This window comes from Bipolaris zeicola (assembly GCF_000523435.1).
Source record: "Bipolaris zeicola 26-R-13 unplaced genomic scaffold scaffold_106, whole genome shotgun sequence".
NCBI lineage: Eukaryota > Fungi > Ascomycota > Dothideomycetes > Pleosporales > Pleosporaceae > Bipolaris > Bipolaris zeicola.
In genome coordinates this window covers 48,805-62,734 of record NW_006912155.1, presented here as the reverse complement: position 1 = coordinate 62,734, position 13,930 = coordinate 48,805, and the positions used below count along the sequence as shown (strand labels likewise).

The 13,930-nt window shown below is 50.4% G+C and overlaps 5 protein-coding genes across 5 annotated transcripts; 3 read left to right on the top strand and 2 right to left on the bottom strand.

The window, feature by feature from the left end:
- Nucleotides 1-1,911: 1,911 nt before the first annotated feature.
- Nucleotides 1,912-5,929, top strand: COCCADRAFT_99657 (uncharacterized protein; the record flags this gene model as incomplete). The annotated part of the gene is made up of 2 exons (XM_007715466.1): nucleotides 1,912-5,011; nucleotides 5,061-5,929. The coding sequence occupies 2 exons, from the start codon at nucleotides 1,912-1,914 to the stop codon at nucleotides 5,927-5,929; spliced, it is 3,969 nt and encodes a 1,322-aa protein (XP_007713656.1).
- A 2,452-nt stretch (nucleotides 5,930-8,381) lies between these two features.
- Nucleotides 8,382-10,382, bottom strand: COCCADRAFT_99706 (uncharacterized protein; the record flags this gene model as incomplete). The annotated part of the gene is made up of 6 exons (XM_007715465.1): nucleotides 8,382-8,714; nucleotides 8,764-9,249; nucleotides 9,296-9,531; nucleotides 9,584-9,626; nucleotides 9,678-10,055; nucleotides 10,104-10,382. The coding sequence occupies 6 exons, from the start codon at nucleotides 10,380-10,382 to the stop codon at nucleotides 8,382-8,384; spliced, it is 1,755 nt and encodes a 584-aa protein (XP_007713655.1).
- A 67-nt stretch (nucleotides 10,383-10,449) lies between these two features.
- COCCADRAFT_99707 (uncharacterized protein) lies at nucleotides 10,450-10,680 on the top strand (the record flags this gene model as incomplete). Its single annotated transcript, XM_007715464.1, has 1 exon — nucleotides 10,450-10,680. The coding sequence occupies one exon, from the start codon at nucleotides 10,450-10,452 to the stop codon at nucleotides 10,678-10,680; it is 231 nt and encodes a 76-aa protein (XP_007713654.1).
- Nucleotides 10,681-11,013: 333 nt separating this feature from the next.
- Nucleotides 11,014-11,316, bottom strand: COCCADRAFT_99688 (uncharacterized protein; the record flags this gene model as incomplete). The annotated part of the gene is made up of 1 exon (XM_007715463.1): nucleotides 11,014-11,316. One exon carries the CDS (start codon nucleotides 11,314-11,316, stop codon nucleotides 11,014-11,016), a length of 303 nt encoding a protein of 100 aa, XP_007713653.1.
- A 386-nt stretch (nucleotides 11,317-11,702) lies between these two features.
- COCCADRAFT_99655 (uncharacterized protein) lies at nucleotides 11,703-13,490 on the top strand (the record flags this gene model as incomplete). The annotated part of the gene is made up of 5 exons (XM_007715462.1): nucleotides 11,703-11,834; nucleotides 11,889-11,945; nucleotides 12,008-12,101; nucleotides 12,152-12,289; nucleotides 12,346-13,490. The coding sequence occupies 5 exons, from the start codon at nucleotides 11,703-11,705 to the stop codon at nucleotides 13,488-13,490; spliced, it is 1,566 nt and encodes a 521-aa protein (XP_007713652.1).
- Nucleotides 13,491-13,930: the final 440 nt, after the last annotated feature.

The following is a 13,930-nucleotide window of genomic DNA, read 5'->3' as shown; positions in this document are numbered from 1 at the left end:
ACATGCAGGCAATCTACGTATTATATTGGATATCGAATCAGTACAGTACTCGACAAGCCCCACGACTATTGATCGACGACTGGCTTCGCTGCGCTGCGCTGCAAGGATGAACAATCGATTGATTGTTGAAAAGCCTCCAGGCAAAGACGCGCCGGCAATGCAATGCCTTTGCTATGCCGCGGGACCTTGCTTAATCGAAAGGTTGTCCAGGTCAGGCAACATGACGTGACTGACCCTGTCTTCGAGTCGTGTCAGCATCGAATGCATGACGACCAGGAAGTTGAATACACACCTACATACTTGGTGTAGTATGCAAAGCTGGATCCTGGAATAGCTCCTGGCAGGTCCAAGTTTGACATTTATCTTGTCGATCTAGACACATGCTCGGCTCCTTTACCACCGCCAAGCGCGCACGGCCATCCCTTGATCCCAAAGTAGAAAGTCATATCGCAGCTTCACTCCGTGGGGGGTGTTAGGATGGATAGGGTGAGGCTGATTGTCCATGCAATTGCCTTCCCCGTCAACGCCATGTATAGCCACATTTTCAGCCAGTCGGGAAGGCTGCAGTGCAGGAGGTTCAAAGGACGATTTGACCGTGGACGGTATCAGGATCGATGCTCAAATTACAAGCTGAAACCTAACGGCATCGCGCCGGGTAGTTGGGCGCTATCGCGCCTCTACCTGCCCGGACCGCACAATGAACGCCGACCGACTTTAGCTAAAGATTCCGCCGGACAGGCCAGACTTTTTTTTTTTACTGACACGAGACTGCCACTCTTGTACACATTCTCGCTATGACGACCTGTCCCCTTTTGACGTGACTGCCGATACGGGCTTTTCTTCGCAACGAGCTGACAGCCATTCCTAGACAACTGCGCCTCTCACTCGCTAGCGCATCTTTGCGCACAATCACACCCGTTGCCCAGCTGGATTCGATACGGCCAACCACACTCGGATCATCATTTCCCTTTACATGTAACCTGCTCTGACATTGGCCATCTTCGCGGGACGCATGTCACGGAACGTTAGACCTAGGACCGCAGCCAATGACCAGCAGGCAAAAGCCACAGCGCGGGACGACTCGTGCGACAGGGGATCCTTGGTATACGAAGTGCATGCCTGCAGGGTCACTTGTGCGCACTAGTAGGAAGCTCTGCATAAGCTCGCGGGCTCCGAGGTCGAAACAAATTTAATAGGCACAGATGGGGTTTGATTGATTCTGCGATCTTCATTTGCTACTTTGGTGGCACTCCCGTCTCCCCCAGAGGACTGTGCGTACTTGTGCCTGCGTCCCTTGCCCCAGCCTGATGCATGGTCGAGTCGTGCATGCAATGCTCAAGTTGTGCCTCGTCCCTCCCACTTGTCCTTCTCCTCATTCTTCTTACGCGTCGTGTAGCAGATTACACGGCTTCTCTTTGTCGTTCTTCCTGCTGCGCACTACCTGACCGTCTTTCCTCTTTCTTTTCCAGAGCGATCTACTCTACGTCATTTGTCGCACTCCTTGTATTGTCCACGGTACTCTTTTACTCCAACGTCCCTACAACATAATACGTCACAACGCCGCACACGATCGCAAATTTGCCTGTACTTCTTCCGAATAACTGAGCGTCCGACACCAGACCGTTTTGTTGCGAGTTCAACCGGTACGTAGGCCTCAGTGCTGTTAGCAGCTACTGCGTCGTGGGACTCTGCAGATCTCTTCCCCGCTTTCAGGTACTCGTTGGTACTTTTGGGACAGAGCTAAACCAAGTCACTAAAATCCCCACAACCTGTTCGTCGTGCCTCTCTGTTCGGAATCTGACTTGGACATAGGCATGCGCTGAACCGTTCACACCCGCAGCACCACTTTGTTGTGGTTCTGACCCTCTCTCCTAGACAATTGTTACCTTTCCTCAATATAATCTTCTCAACATGTCTACCGACTACTATTCGGACAGCGAGGCCTTCGCTGCTAGCCGTTCATTACCCACACCCGCTGGAACTCCATACGACTCCTTATCACGACGGAGCTCCCATCATGAGATACCAGTCAGCGACATTGGCAGTTCGCCGCCTCCTATGCCACCTGACCGAGGGTTCGGCTCAGGGGACGCCGCCAACGACGAGAACATCTCAATTCTTGACCCCCGTCGTTTCACACCAACATTACATGCGAACCTAGTCTCGGAGATTCTTAACCTACGTCGGGAACTTGATTCGAAACACAGATTCATTGATGATCTGGAGGCCAATCTAGATGCAGCCCGATCTGACAATGAAACACTTGCCAAACAGCTGGCTTCCTCCAACAAGGAATGCAAAGTAGCCAAGCGCCAACTTCAGCACTTTGAGAATGAAACCCTTTCCGCCTTGGAGGAGATCGCAGGGGAGAGAGACAAAATGAAGGAAGCCAACGTTGATCTACGGCAGAAGCTTGCTGCAGCAGAAAAAAGGACTCGAACTCAAGATGACGATTCCACCAAGATGCACGACATGTGGGCTCGCGAAAAAGAAGAATGGGCTGGGGAAAAACGAGCGTTGGAACGACGGGTTCACGTATCCGAGACTAGGCTGAAGATGCTTCTGGACGAGATTGCCATGCACGAAAAGGCCAATGAAGAGGCTCGCATCGCAAGCGATACAGAAGATGCTGCCGGAGATGCAGGCGTGCCAGAGAGTGAAGCAGGCAGCGTACGCTCTTCGCCCCAGCGAAGACCATCTACTCGCATCGGGCGCCACTCCAGGGATCGAAGTAATAGCAGTTGGAAGAGCATTGGAAGGAATTACCGTATGTCTCTAATGAGCGCTGATGGGTACACTCGTGGAAACGGTATGAGTCTTGCCGATGAACTCATATTTGACGAGGAGGAGGAGGAACTGGACGAGCTGGAGCTTGATTCTGATGACTTCACCGAGCATGAGATGAGAGCGCGTAGGGTGCGGGAGTCGCGACAGTCGATGTTGCCTGACGAAAAAGCAAAACGCATCCTAGGCTTAAGTAATGAGTCCCAGCATGGCACCCGGGATAGCCCTGCTACATTGGTTGAGGAGCCGGAGCCGCGCAAGGGATCCTACGAAACAGAGCAGTCCTCTGTGACCCTAACGTCACGCGATACCGTTTTAGTCTTTCCACCGCCACGCCCTCTCTATGTTGACACTGGGGTCCAACCTACTCCTCCACCATCCCCGATCAAGCCGGTAATGATAGAAGCGGGTTCGCAAACCACCGAACCTTCTCCTCAGATAAAACTGAATGACTGTGCATCTACTGCAGCAGAAATAGAAGCCAACCAGAGTCGGAAACGGGTGTCTGTGCCCGTGAGCGCCAGCTCAACACCCCATGTCATCTCTGAAACATGCATCATGAAATCGAGCTCTGTACAGACCGTTGAGCCTTTAAGCCCGCCGCCTACCCCCAAGATCCCTGTGCCCTCGGAACAGGCACTCCTGCCACAAGCCATTCAAGTTGAGCTAGTCTCCACAGCCACACAGACAGATACCTTGGTCCAACCAGATGTTGCGCCTAAGATACCCAAGAGAGCTAATCCGCCAGCTCCTATTCCAATCCCGTCGATTGCCATCCACGCCCCGACATCAGCGCCTTCGTCACCTAAAGCTCCTATTCTTCCTCCGGGCACCAAGACTGTATCGACACAGACAAGTGGAGATCTTGTAGCTCCAATGCAGTCAACGGCAATGCAGACCGAACCCATCAGGATTGACCAAAGACCGGTCAAGCTCCCGCCGCATCTCCTTCCGTCTGCTATTTCTTCTAAGCCCGGAACACCCGAGACGAACAATGACGGAGTCGCCAGAAAAGATTTCCAACATTTGGCCACAGATGCCCCTGGACAGCCCACATCGAAGATAGCAGCTCGCCAAAATCTCACTGCTCGCCTCGAAGAGGCTGCGGATAGGGAAGTGGAGAACCGTTATCCTGGAAACAATGATAACGGGCCATTGTCTGGTCAGATGCACTCAGACGCACTTAGTCGACCATTCCGCACAAGCAGTCTGTTCGCTGGATTCGATGGTCCGTCGTCTGAGGAAGAAGACGCAGAAGGTGAACTCAGCGATGATGACTTCAGGGGCCTTCAATACTCTACGGCAATGCTATCGTCACGGAATGCGAAGAATGGACGACCAGTAAACCCTCCGACACCTGTGCCAGAAGACAAGGAAACCTCGCCGAATCCCAGGCCATCAGTGGACTCGGTTAACAGCGTGAACATGCCTTCAATGCGTAGCTCCATGGAGAAACCGGTCAAGATCGGCAAGGCTCAACGTACAGTGATTAGCCGCCAGCCCAGCATCCGTCGATCTGCAATGATACAGAGCAGCTCTGCGGTTCACACCCGTACTCGCAGTGGAAGTGTTGGCAGTATAACATCAAACAATTACTTGCCCAAGCCACCATTCCCAGTTCCTACCCGGTCCAGTTCACGCAACAAACCAATGAGCAAAAGCGAGGGCTCGCAAAGCCCGACACCCCGTAATAGCGGTCCGTATACTGGACGCCGTCCGTATGGCGTGAAGCATCAAAGAAAAGAAAGTATACGGAAAGTGCGATCCGCTGCTCCTGTAACAAAGGCTAGCCGCTCTCGTAGCAGGTCTCCCACGCTTCCAGCCACTCCAAACAATGACGACACCTATTCAATCCCACCGCTCCCAAGCGATATTGTCAGTGCTAGTGGCTTCCAACACCGACATCAACTTTCAAACGCCACCGCAGCCACAAGCTATACTGCCAATGGCTCTGTCAACAGCTCGGCCAGTCAAACAAGTGTTGTTGATGCAATTGCAGCATCAATGATTGGAGAGTTCATGTGGAAATATGTCCGTAAGAGGAAGCCCTTTGGCGGTCCTGAGACATCAACAGACATCAATCGGGCAGCAGAAGAAGCTTCTCTGGCCACCCATGGCGTGAGACACAAACGTTGGGTTTGGATCTCACCGTATGAGAGAGCAATTCTCTGGAGCAGCAAGCAGCCAACATCTGGATCTGCACTGATGGGAAAGAGCGGTCGCAAGCGTGAGTTCTTTCTCATCTTCAAAATCGTGTGTAACTAACATATTCCTAGTCATCATTCAGTCTGTTCTCGATGTTGCAGATAACTGCCCTCCTCCCAAGAATGAGACCTTGTTCAACCGCTCAATCCTCATCCTTACCCCAATGCGCGCTCTCAAGTTTACTACGACATCGCGTGAGCGCCATTACTTATGGTTGACGGCGCTTTCCTTCCTTGCCCGTTCAACTGCACCCATGCCGGATGTTGGATCTTTGCCACCTGTACCACCGCCAATGGAGGAACCTGAACATCGCCAAGGTGCGACACTTCGACGTAGCCGCGTTCAAGATTCAGTACGTCTGGCGAAAGGCCGGGTAAACCCGGTTATGGCACGCTACGCGTTGCAGGATGAGCCTATGCCTAGTCTGCCTTCATTCCCCAATCTCGAAGAGCCACTGGAAGAAGAACCTGCCAGCCCACCTGTTATTCGACGTGGCCCACAACACAGCAGGAAGAGGAGCTCGACTGGCCCAAGCGCGCCTCCTCCGAGTGTTCCATTCCGAAGTTTTTCCCACCAACATGTACCGTCGGTGTACTCGAACGGCTCATCCGACATGTATAGTGCTGGCGTACCACCGTCAATACCCTCGTCAGAATACAACCCCACAGGTGGTGCAATGAGTTCCCGAACTTCTGAGGCTAGCACGTCAACCCGTCAACAGTTTTTCGATACCATGGGCACCGTTCGCATGGAGGCGTTTATTGACAACGCTCTTGGTGATCAAAAGCATTCGGCCAGTGGCTCAGCTCGGGCACAGTACATGCAGCACCGTCGTCGTCGTGGAAGTAGCCAGTGGAGCACTAGCACCCGTGATCAGTCTAGTCGTGGTGCTGGTCTCTTTGATTTCGACATTGGTAACGATCCCTTCCGCAACTTCTAAAAAGAGCTACTCCAGGTCACGATTTGTTCATGCGTAATGGGCATGCTTAATGGTCGATTTCTTCTCGCCGCCTTGCTTTGTTGTCTGTCGCATTTGGACGCATTCCAACTTTCAGCTATTGCCTATCACTTTTCTTCTTCATACTAGGGTAATGACCCATACGACTCGACGTCATCAGTGTTGAGTTCCATCATTCTCAACTAGATCTTTCCTATCATCGTTTCTCTAAAGCCATTTGTATCTTACATTTCGGCCAAACTTTCATAGGGGGGGCCGGACCAACAAGGCTATAGACGCCATCGCGCTCACGCGCAAACACTACATCTCTATTCCCCGTTGTAATTATTCTTTTGCAAGCCAGCTTCTACTTGCTGTACACTGTTGATACCCAAAACAGGAGCTCGTCGCCACTATCTTTTCTCTTTGATTAGCTTATCGACATAGCAATCTTTGCTTTTCTGCTTCTTTATTTTATCCGCTTTATATCCACTTTTGTTCTTGCTTAAGCGTGGAAGAGGATAGCGACAATACTAGCCATTCGCGCAGTGTGAAACACTAGAGCATCGAGGCTAGGATTATGGTGGTTCATAGGTTGATAGTCCACAGAAAGAATGAATGGTACATCGACTTTGAAAAAGTAATGCGCTCATCCGTGTCAGAAAAGAAAACCGGTGATTGTACTACCAATGGCCTCAGTTCTTAGACAAATTGCACATGTGCATATGTGTATACATGGTACGTGGGGTGTGGAGAGTGAGTCTCTCTTTGTAGTGAGGTTTACATATCCCTGTTCAGATAGCATTTGGACTGCAGTGACCTCTTTTCGCGTTTCCACTTGATCCACTTCGCTGAATTGTCCTATCTTATCCTCAAGACTCTGAGCCACGACATCACTGTACTCCTGTAAGGTTGCTTTCCTGACTCCCTAGCTTGCTATGAAGATACTGCAATCAAGGATATATACACACTATTTTCTTCTCTTTCCCAACAAACACAACCAATCACAGCTCGTGGATCGGTTTTGTAGTGTAGCGGTTATCACTCCGGATTCTGATTTGCTTTCAGGAGCCTTCCGGCAACCCCGGTTCGATTCCGGGCAAGACCTTTATTCTTTTTGCCATAGTTGTGCTGGCTGGCCGGTAGTAGTGGTGGTTGGTTGGTTGCAGTAGTAAGGATGTTTGTTGTGTGGAGCGGATGTTCGTGGGTCCGAATGTTAGTTTTTTTCCTCATAGTGGTCAGTGCAGATCGACCCATACACCACTTTCTTGTTTTGGCTGCTATGCCAGTAGGTAGTCTCGGGAGAAGAAAAACAAATCTAAATGTTACATCGAACATGTGTATACTGGACTACTATTCTTTTTCTTTCCCTACGGCACAGTGGGATGATATTCTATGTAGTACGAGTTCCAGCCCCTCGTTCGCATAGTTATTGCGTGGGCCGAGGCTTTTTTGCCTTTTCTATGTCTCCACTTTGCTAAGGGGAAAAAAAATTTGGATCTTGCACACCACACTACCGAACAAGAACCCCAACAACACAAAACGATTGTAGTAGCAAAAAGGATAGCTCGCTACCGACGAGGTAGCTGTTACAGTTGACTCAGCCGAGGTTTGAACTCGGGACCTTCAGTGTGCCTAACAGGGTGTTAGACTGACGTGATAACCAACTACACCACCGAGCCTTGCTGTTTGCTTTTTGATGAAGAAAATGTGGCGTTAGTACCGTCATGTATCAAGGGATTCGCTAGTGAAATTGACATTGAGAAAAAAAGAATAGAGAGATTGAGGCATAGGGACGTGGGAGTTGCTTTCTTTTTCCCCTAGTCCAGGGAGTGGATCAGGAACAAGTATGGCATTTGCCGCAATGCAAGTACCAGGTATGTTTGCTCGTCGGAGCAAAACAAAAAAAACAAAAGAAAAAGATATGTTCTTTTTCTTTCCCAGTAAGAGAAAGAGAAGACATGTACGTTGACTCAGCCGAGGTTTGAACTCGGGACCTTCAGTGCATCTAACTGATTGTTAGACTGACGTGATAACCAACTACACCACCGAGCCATGTTTGAACAGTGCATGAAGAGAATTTGTCGAGTAGTCCGTAAATATCTCGGGGGAATTGACTTGGTCCGTCAACGACGAGCAGAATGCATCTGCATCTTCTTGAGTGGTAGGCAGGTTGTGCTGTGGGGACAGTGCAACAAATAGGGCTCGACCCACTCTTGTCAAAAATTCTCGCTACCGCATGTGTATCGAATACGCTGGGCGTGTACGATTGAAAGGCAGTGTGACTCTTGAAACAATGTTCGAATTGCGAAGATTGTGACTATTTTTAAAGGGCGAGACCGCTGTAACCAAAGATTAAGTAGCGCTAATCTAATTGTAATCAGTGCGACTGAACTCATATCACTTACAGATAGCACTATTGTGCCAATAAGAGTGATAAAGATTTTCCCCTATCCTACAACTTGCTTCCGGTCTGTCTTCTCTTTTCCTTTTCCTTGTCCCTCAACATTCGTCGTAAAATCTTTCCGGACGGTGATTTGGGGATGACATCGATGAATTCGATTCCGCCGCTAATCCACTTGTATCTCGCCTTGTGGTCTTCAACATGCTTCTGGATTTCGCGCGCAAGGGTGCTGTCATCCTTGGAGTTCACAGAGGCTGCCTTGACAACAAAGGCTTTGGGTACTTCTCCAGTCTTCTCATTTGGAATCTGGATCACAGCGCAATCATTGACAGCAGGGTGCGTCAAAAGATGAGCTTCGAGTTCTGCTGGCGCGACTTGATGTCCCTAGGTGGTAATTAGCAACAGACGCCTCAGATGGTATATTCAGACGTACCTGAACCTTGATCAACTCCTTGATGCGGTCGACAATAAACACATGCTCGTTGCCAGAAGACGACTTTCTGATGACAGCCTCGTCTCCAGTACGCATGTAACCATCCTGGAATGTTTCCTGGTTGGCCTTGTCGTTGTTGAGATATCCTAGCACAACTGAAGGCGACTTGACAAGCAGCTCGCCCGGTTGGTCATACCCAGTGACCTCGGTACCCTCGGGAGTTACAATCTTGCACTCTGCACCTGAAATTATGGAGCCGCAAGAGCCGTACCAGATATCATCCGGCGCCGATGAGGTTACAACAGTGCAGGTTTCCGTGAGGCCATAGCCTTGTCTGATCTTCCATGAGGGAAATATCTTTTGCAGATCCTCGGCTGTTTCTTGTCCCAAAGGTGCTGCACCGGTGAACAGTGACCAGACGGAGCTGAGGTCATACTTGCTGAGCAAGTCTTTATTCTTCGTCATTTGAATGATGATCGGGGGAACCTTATCCGTTAGCATGTGTCTCTGTCCAGGATCACATTATGCTTACCAAGAACAACGCGTTGATTTTGTAATCTTGTATCGCCTGCAAAGTATTCTCAAACTCAAACTTTGGTAAAACCACCACACCATCGCCACGGTAGACGCCGGCATGACAAATGACAACCAGCGAGTAAATGTGCGACATGGGCAAGAGACCCAGTGTCATTTCAGTGTAGTCGGATTGGTTTCGTACATCGTTGATGATGGTGTCTCGGTACGGCTTTTCGAAAGTTGCAATTTGTACTAAGAATTGTTAGATCTATTGTTATCTTTAGATGCATCCAGGACATCTTACGCGTATTGGCAATGACATTTTTGTGTGAGATCATGACGCCTTTCTGCATCTGAATCAGCATAGTCGCAAGAGGCTATCAGAGGTCACTGCTTACAGGCAGACCAGAGGTACCACTGGAGTAGCAAAGGAACGCGGTCCTTCGAGCACCCTCACCGGCCTCCCAGTTCAATGGTGGTAAGCGGTCAAGCTTTGAGCCTTCGCGGATGAAGTCATCCACCGTCTTCTTGTCCTTGGGTGTGCTCTTTCCCGCGATCTTCTCTGGCAACTCGAGAATATATATGCGGTTTTCAGGGATTCCACAGTTCTTAGCGGCTGCCCGTGCCGTTTCCAATAGAGGAACGCATGTGAAGAGAGCTTTTGCGTGCGAGTTCTTCAGCTGATATTCGAGTTCAGAGGCGCTGTAGGCAGCGTTGGCGGGCGTCTGGATACCGCCTAAGCGATGGGTGGCCCATGCCAAGGGGAGTGTGTCAATCTATTCATGTGAGTATTTTGGCATATGCGCTTGATTGGAGGTTCTCACGGTATTCAGAGAGAAGACAGCAATGACCTTGTCCCATTCGGATCCTTTGTTTGGGTCGAAGCCAAGCTCCTTGGCCAACCCCCGGGCAAGATAGTCGACGCGTTCTCGAACCTCGAGGCTCTCATACGTCTTGCCTGTCACGCCGCAAGTAAAGGGATTGTGTGAATAACCAAGCGGATGGCGGCCGTAGTTCTCATCCAACATGAAGTCGGAGATGGGGATCGAGTCGGGCGGATCGAATGGAAGCTTTGGAACCCATGGTGGAGGATAGAAGGGCATGTTGAGTACTTTCTGCTTGCACGTTAGTTATGCGCTAAGCTTTGGAGGCCCTGCAGGGACTCACCTAATGTTCAGCCTCAATTCGAAGTGTAGGAAGGAGTTGAGACGCGCGCGAGTGCCCGAGACTTTAAGTCGTTACCCGGACTTCCACAATGACGTTAGTTCGTCCGGATACTGTTTCTGTTCGGCGCTGACTGCAAGCACCAGCCCCAATTGTGGAGAACCTGGGGTATGCCGAGGTCATTACCAGGGTGGGCTAAGCCTATCTCATCATCGGATTTATCTCGGAGTCTCATAAGCGGCGGACTTCGGCGGATGTTGTTTTATGTGTGTGGACACAGAAAGGGGAAACACCGAGTGGTCAAGAAAGGCGACTCTCTCCACAGGCCACCCAACCAAAATCAATGACACGCCAGAGAGTTGGCAACTTTGGAGCTTCATATCACCACCACGATACTCACTATAATCATTTCTAATCTTAGGCGTACCATCTTCACTTTATGCTAGAGTGGTATTCGCAACCAAGAAGATAATCAGAAAGACGCGAGTAAACGGTACTGCTGACGATATGAAGCACAGCCTGTATAGGAGTTTTGCTTTCCTGTCCGCTGGGTAGGTAACTAGCACGGCTTTATTGTGTACTAGGTTGGTAAGGATTCTTAGATGTATACAATACGATATCGTCTGTCCATGATTCTTCGCTGTGGTGAACCTGGATGGAGAGATAGTCACGTGGGCCATTGGGTCGCGATACGACAGGGAGAGGCAAGAGGAAAGAGATGGAGAGACATGGAAATACAGCAGAGTAAAACAAGGGGATTGAATTTGGTATGCTACACACAAGTACATATGGCCGCGTCAGGACCACGACAACAAGTCGAAAACACCGTATTCCAAAATGCTTCGAGCTTGGGCAATGGATGCCACGACGCATCTACGCAACGTAGGCCGATCATAGAGAGTCTCGTCCCCCTAGGTGGTGGGTGCCGGGGCGTGTCAGCAGCTCCCACGTCGACCAGCTTGCGCCGGCCAAGTGAGGATGCGACTGAAGCAAAGCATTCATATCATCTCGGGTTTAGTTACGTGAAGAGAAAAAGAGAGGCGGAGCGACGCGCGACCGAAGTGCAAATATTTCCCGCCGGAGAAACGATTTATCGGCGCCGACGCACCCCACCCCGACCATACAGCGCCGCTCTCGCGCCGTCATTAAGCGGAGCTCATCGTTTGGTTGCCGCTTCGAGACTATGAGTCCGGCTGCATCGCGGCTGTCTTTATAAACTTGCGCGCCACGCTCCTCGAGCCCTACACACCGCAGTACTCATGGCGTCCCTCAGGCCGATTTGCAGAGCGCCTCTGCGCCACCTCTCCTCTCGTTTCCCGCCTTCAATCGCCCCTCGAGCATCATTGCGACAATGGCGGGGCTACGCTACCACTTTGGATGCTCAGCAAAAGGTGCCTTCTATAGTACACAACTTTGAGATAAGGACCTTACTAAACAAGCATTAGATCCTCTCTCAAGACCTTGAACAGGCAGACCCTACCGTCTACGAAATTATCAACAGGGTTCGTTATTATATCTAGCATCTAGAGCCAGAATGCATATACTCACAATACCACCACTGCAGGAGAAGAATCGCCAGAAGCACTTTATCAACCTAATTCCCTCGGAGAACTTTACCTCGCAAGCAGTTCTCGATGCTCTCGGCAGTGTTATGCAGAGTAGGCTTCACGCCGCCCCAACACTACGCTAAGCTAATACCACGCCACAGACAAATACTCGGAAGGATACCCAGGCGCGCGATACTACGGAGGAAATGAGCACATTGACGAGGCAGAGCGATTGTGCCAGGAAAGGGCTTTGAAGACTTTTGGTCTTAACCCTGCCGAGTGGGGTGTCAATGTCCAGGGTGAGTCAGTCGTGATGATAACAACAACCACATAATAGTTGACAATTCTGCGCCAGCTCTCTCCGGATCCCCCGCGAACCTCTATGCCTACTCAGCTGTCCTAAACACACACGACCGTATCCTCAGTCTCGACCTGCCCCATGGCGGCCACTTGTCCCATGGCTACCAAACCCCTACCAAGAAGATTTCTGCCGTTTCCAAGTACTACGAAACCCTCCCATACAGACTAAACGAGAAGACGGGCATCATCGACTACGAAAAAATGGCTGAATTGGCCCATCTATACAGACCCAAGGTTATCGTTGCTGGCACATCGGCATACAGTCGATTGATCGAATACGAGCGCATGCGCAAGCTGGCAGACGATGTCGGTGCCTACCTACTCTCAGACATGGCTCACATTTCAGGTCTTGTTGCTGCTGGTGTCATCCCCTCTCCGTTCCCTCACTCCGATATCGTCACCACCACAACCCACAAGTCTCTGCGTGGCCCGCGAGGTGCCATGATCTTTTACCGCAAGGGTGTAAGGAAGGTTGACAAGAAAGGAAAAGAGGAACTCTATGACCTAGAAGGCCCCATCAACGCATCCGTGTTCCCAGGTCACCAGGGAGGTCCCCATAATCACACAATTACTGCTCTTGCCGTAGCCCTGCAACAGGCCTCAACCCCGGAGTTCAAAGACTACCAGCTGCAAGTGCTGGAGAACGCACAGGCTCTCGCACAACGACTTGGCGACTCAAAGGAAAATGGCGGTCTGGGCTACAACATCGTCTCTGGTGGCACTGACAACCATCTTGTCCTTGTCGATCTCAAGGATCGCGGCGTCGATGGCGCACGTGTGGAGCGCATCCTTGAGCTCGTTGGCGTCGCATCTAACAAGAACACTGTTCCTGGTGACAAATCAGCCATGAAGCCTGGTGGCCTGCGTCTTGGTACACCAGCCATGACCACCCGTGGCTTCCAAGCCTCCGACTTTAAGCGCGTAGCTGACGTTGTGCATCGTGCTGTCGGCATTACCCAAAAGCTGGACAAGGAGGCCAAGAAGAAGGCCGAGGAGAGTGGACGCAAGAACCCCACCAGCGTCGCGGCTTTCAAGGAATACGTTGGTGAAGGTGAAGATATTACCGAGATTCTTGAGCTCAAGAAGGAAGTTGCGGACTGGGTGTCTACATTCGCATTGCCATGGGACAAGGCCCAATGATGAGATATGACATGACGAAATCATGTGCGCACGCTTTGGCGGAATTTTCTGGCGTTTTATTTCCTGAGATGAAGGCAAAAGGATTTATGTGAATGTGTATATATGAGAGGCTTTATTCTTTTCACCGACTACTAGAACAGTGGCTTGCTTTCCGCCTTCACCAAGCCACCCCTCTCGCTATAATTCAACATCTATTGAGCGAAATCATGTGTATTGTGCGCTCATTCAGTCAGCCTTTCTTTGTATAAGAGCTGTTTTCTCATGCGTCGTCTTTGATGTTCTCCGCATCCCACTGTCTATCCTTTTCGTAACTGTTCATCTGTCTTTCGCTACAAGACGTGGCATTCCATTCATTTCCAAACACCTTAGCAAATCGACACAAAGAAAACCTGTACCACAAACACTGTAGCCCATCACATTCACCATGTTCACGCTCCTTG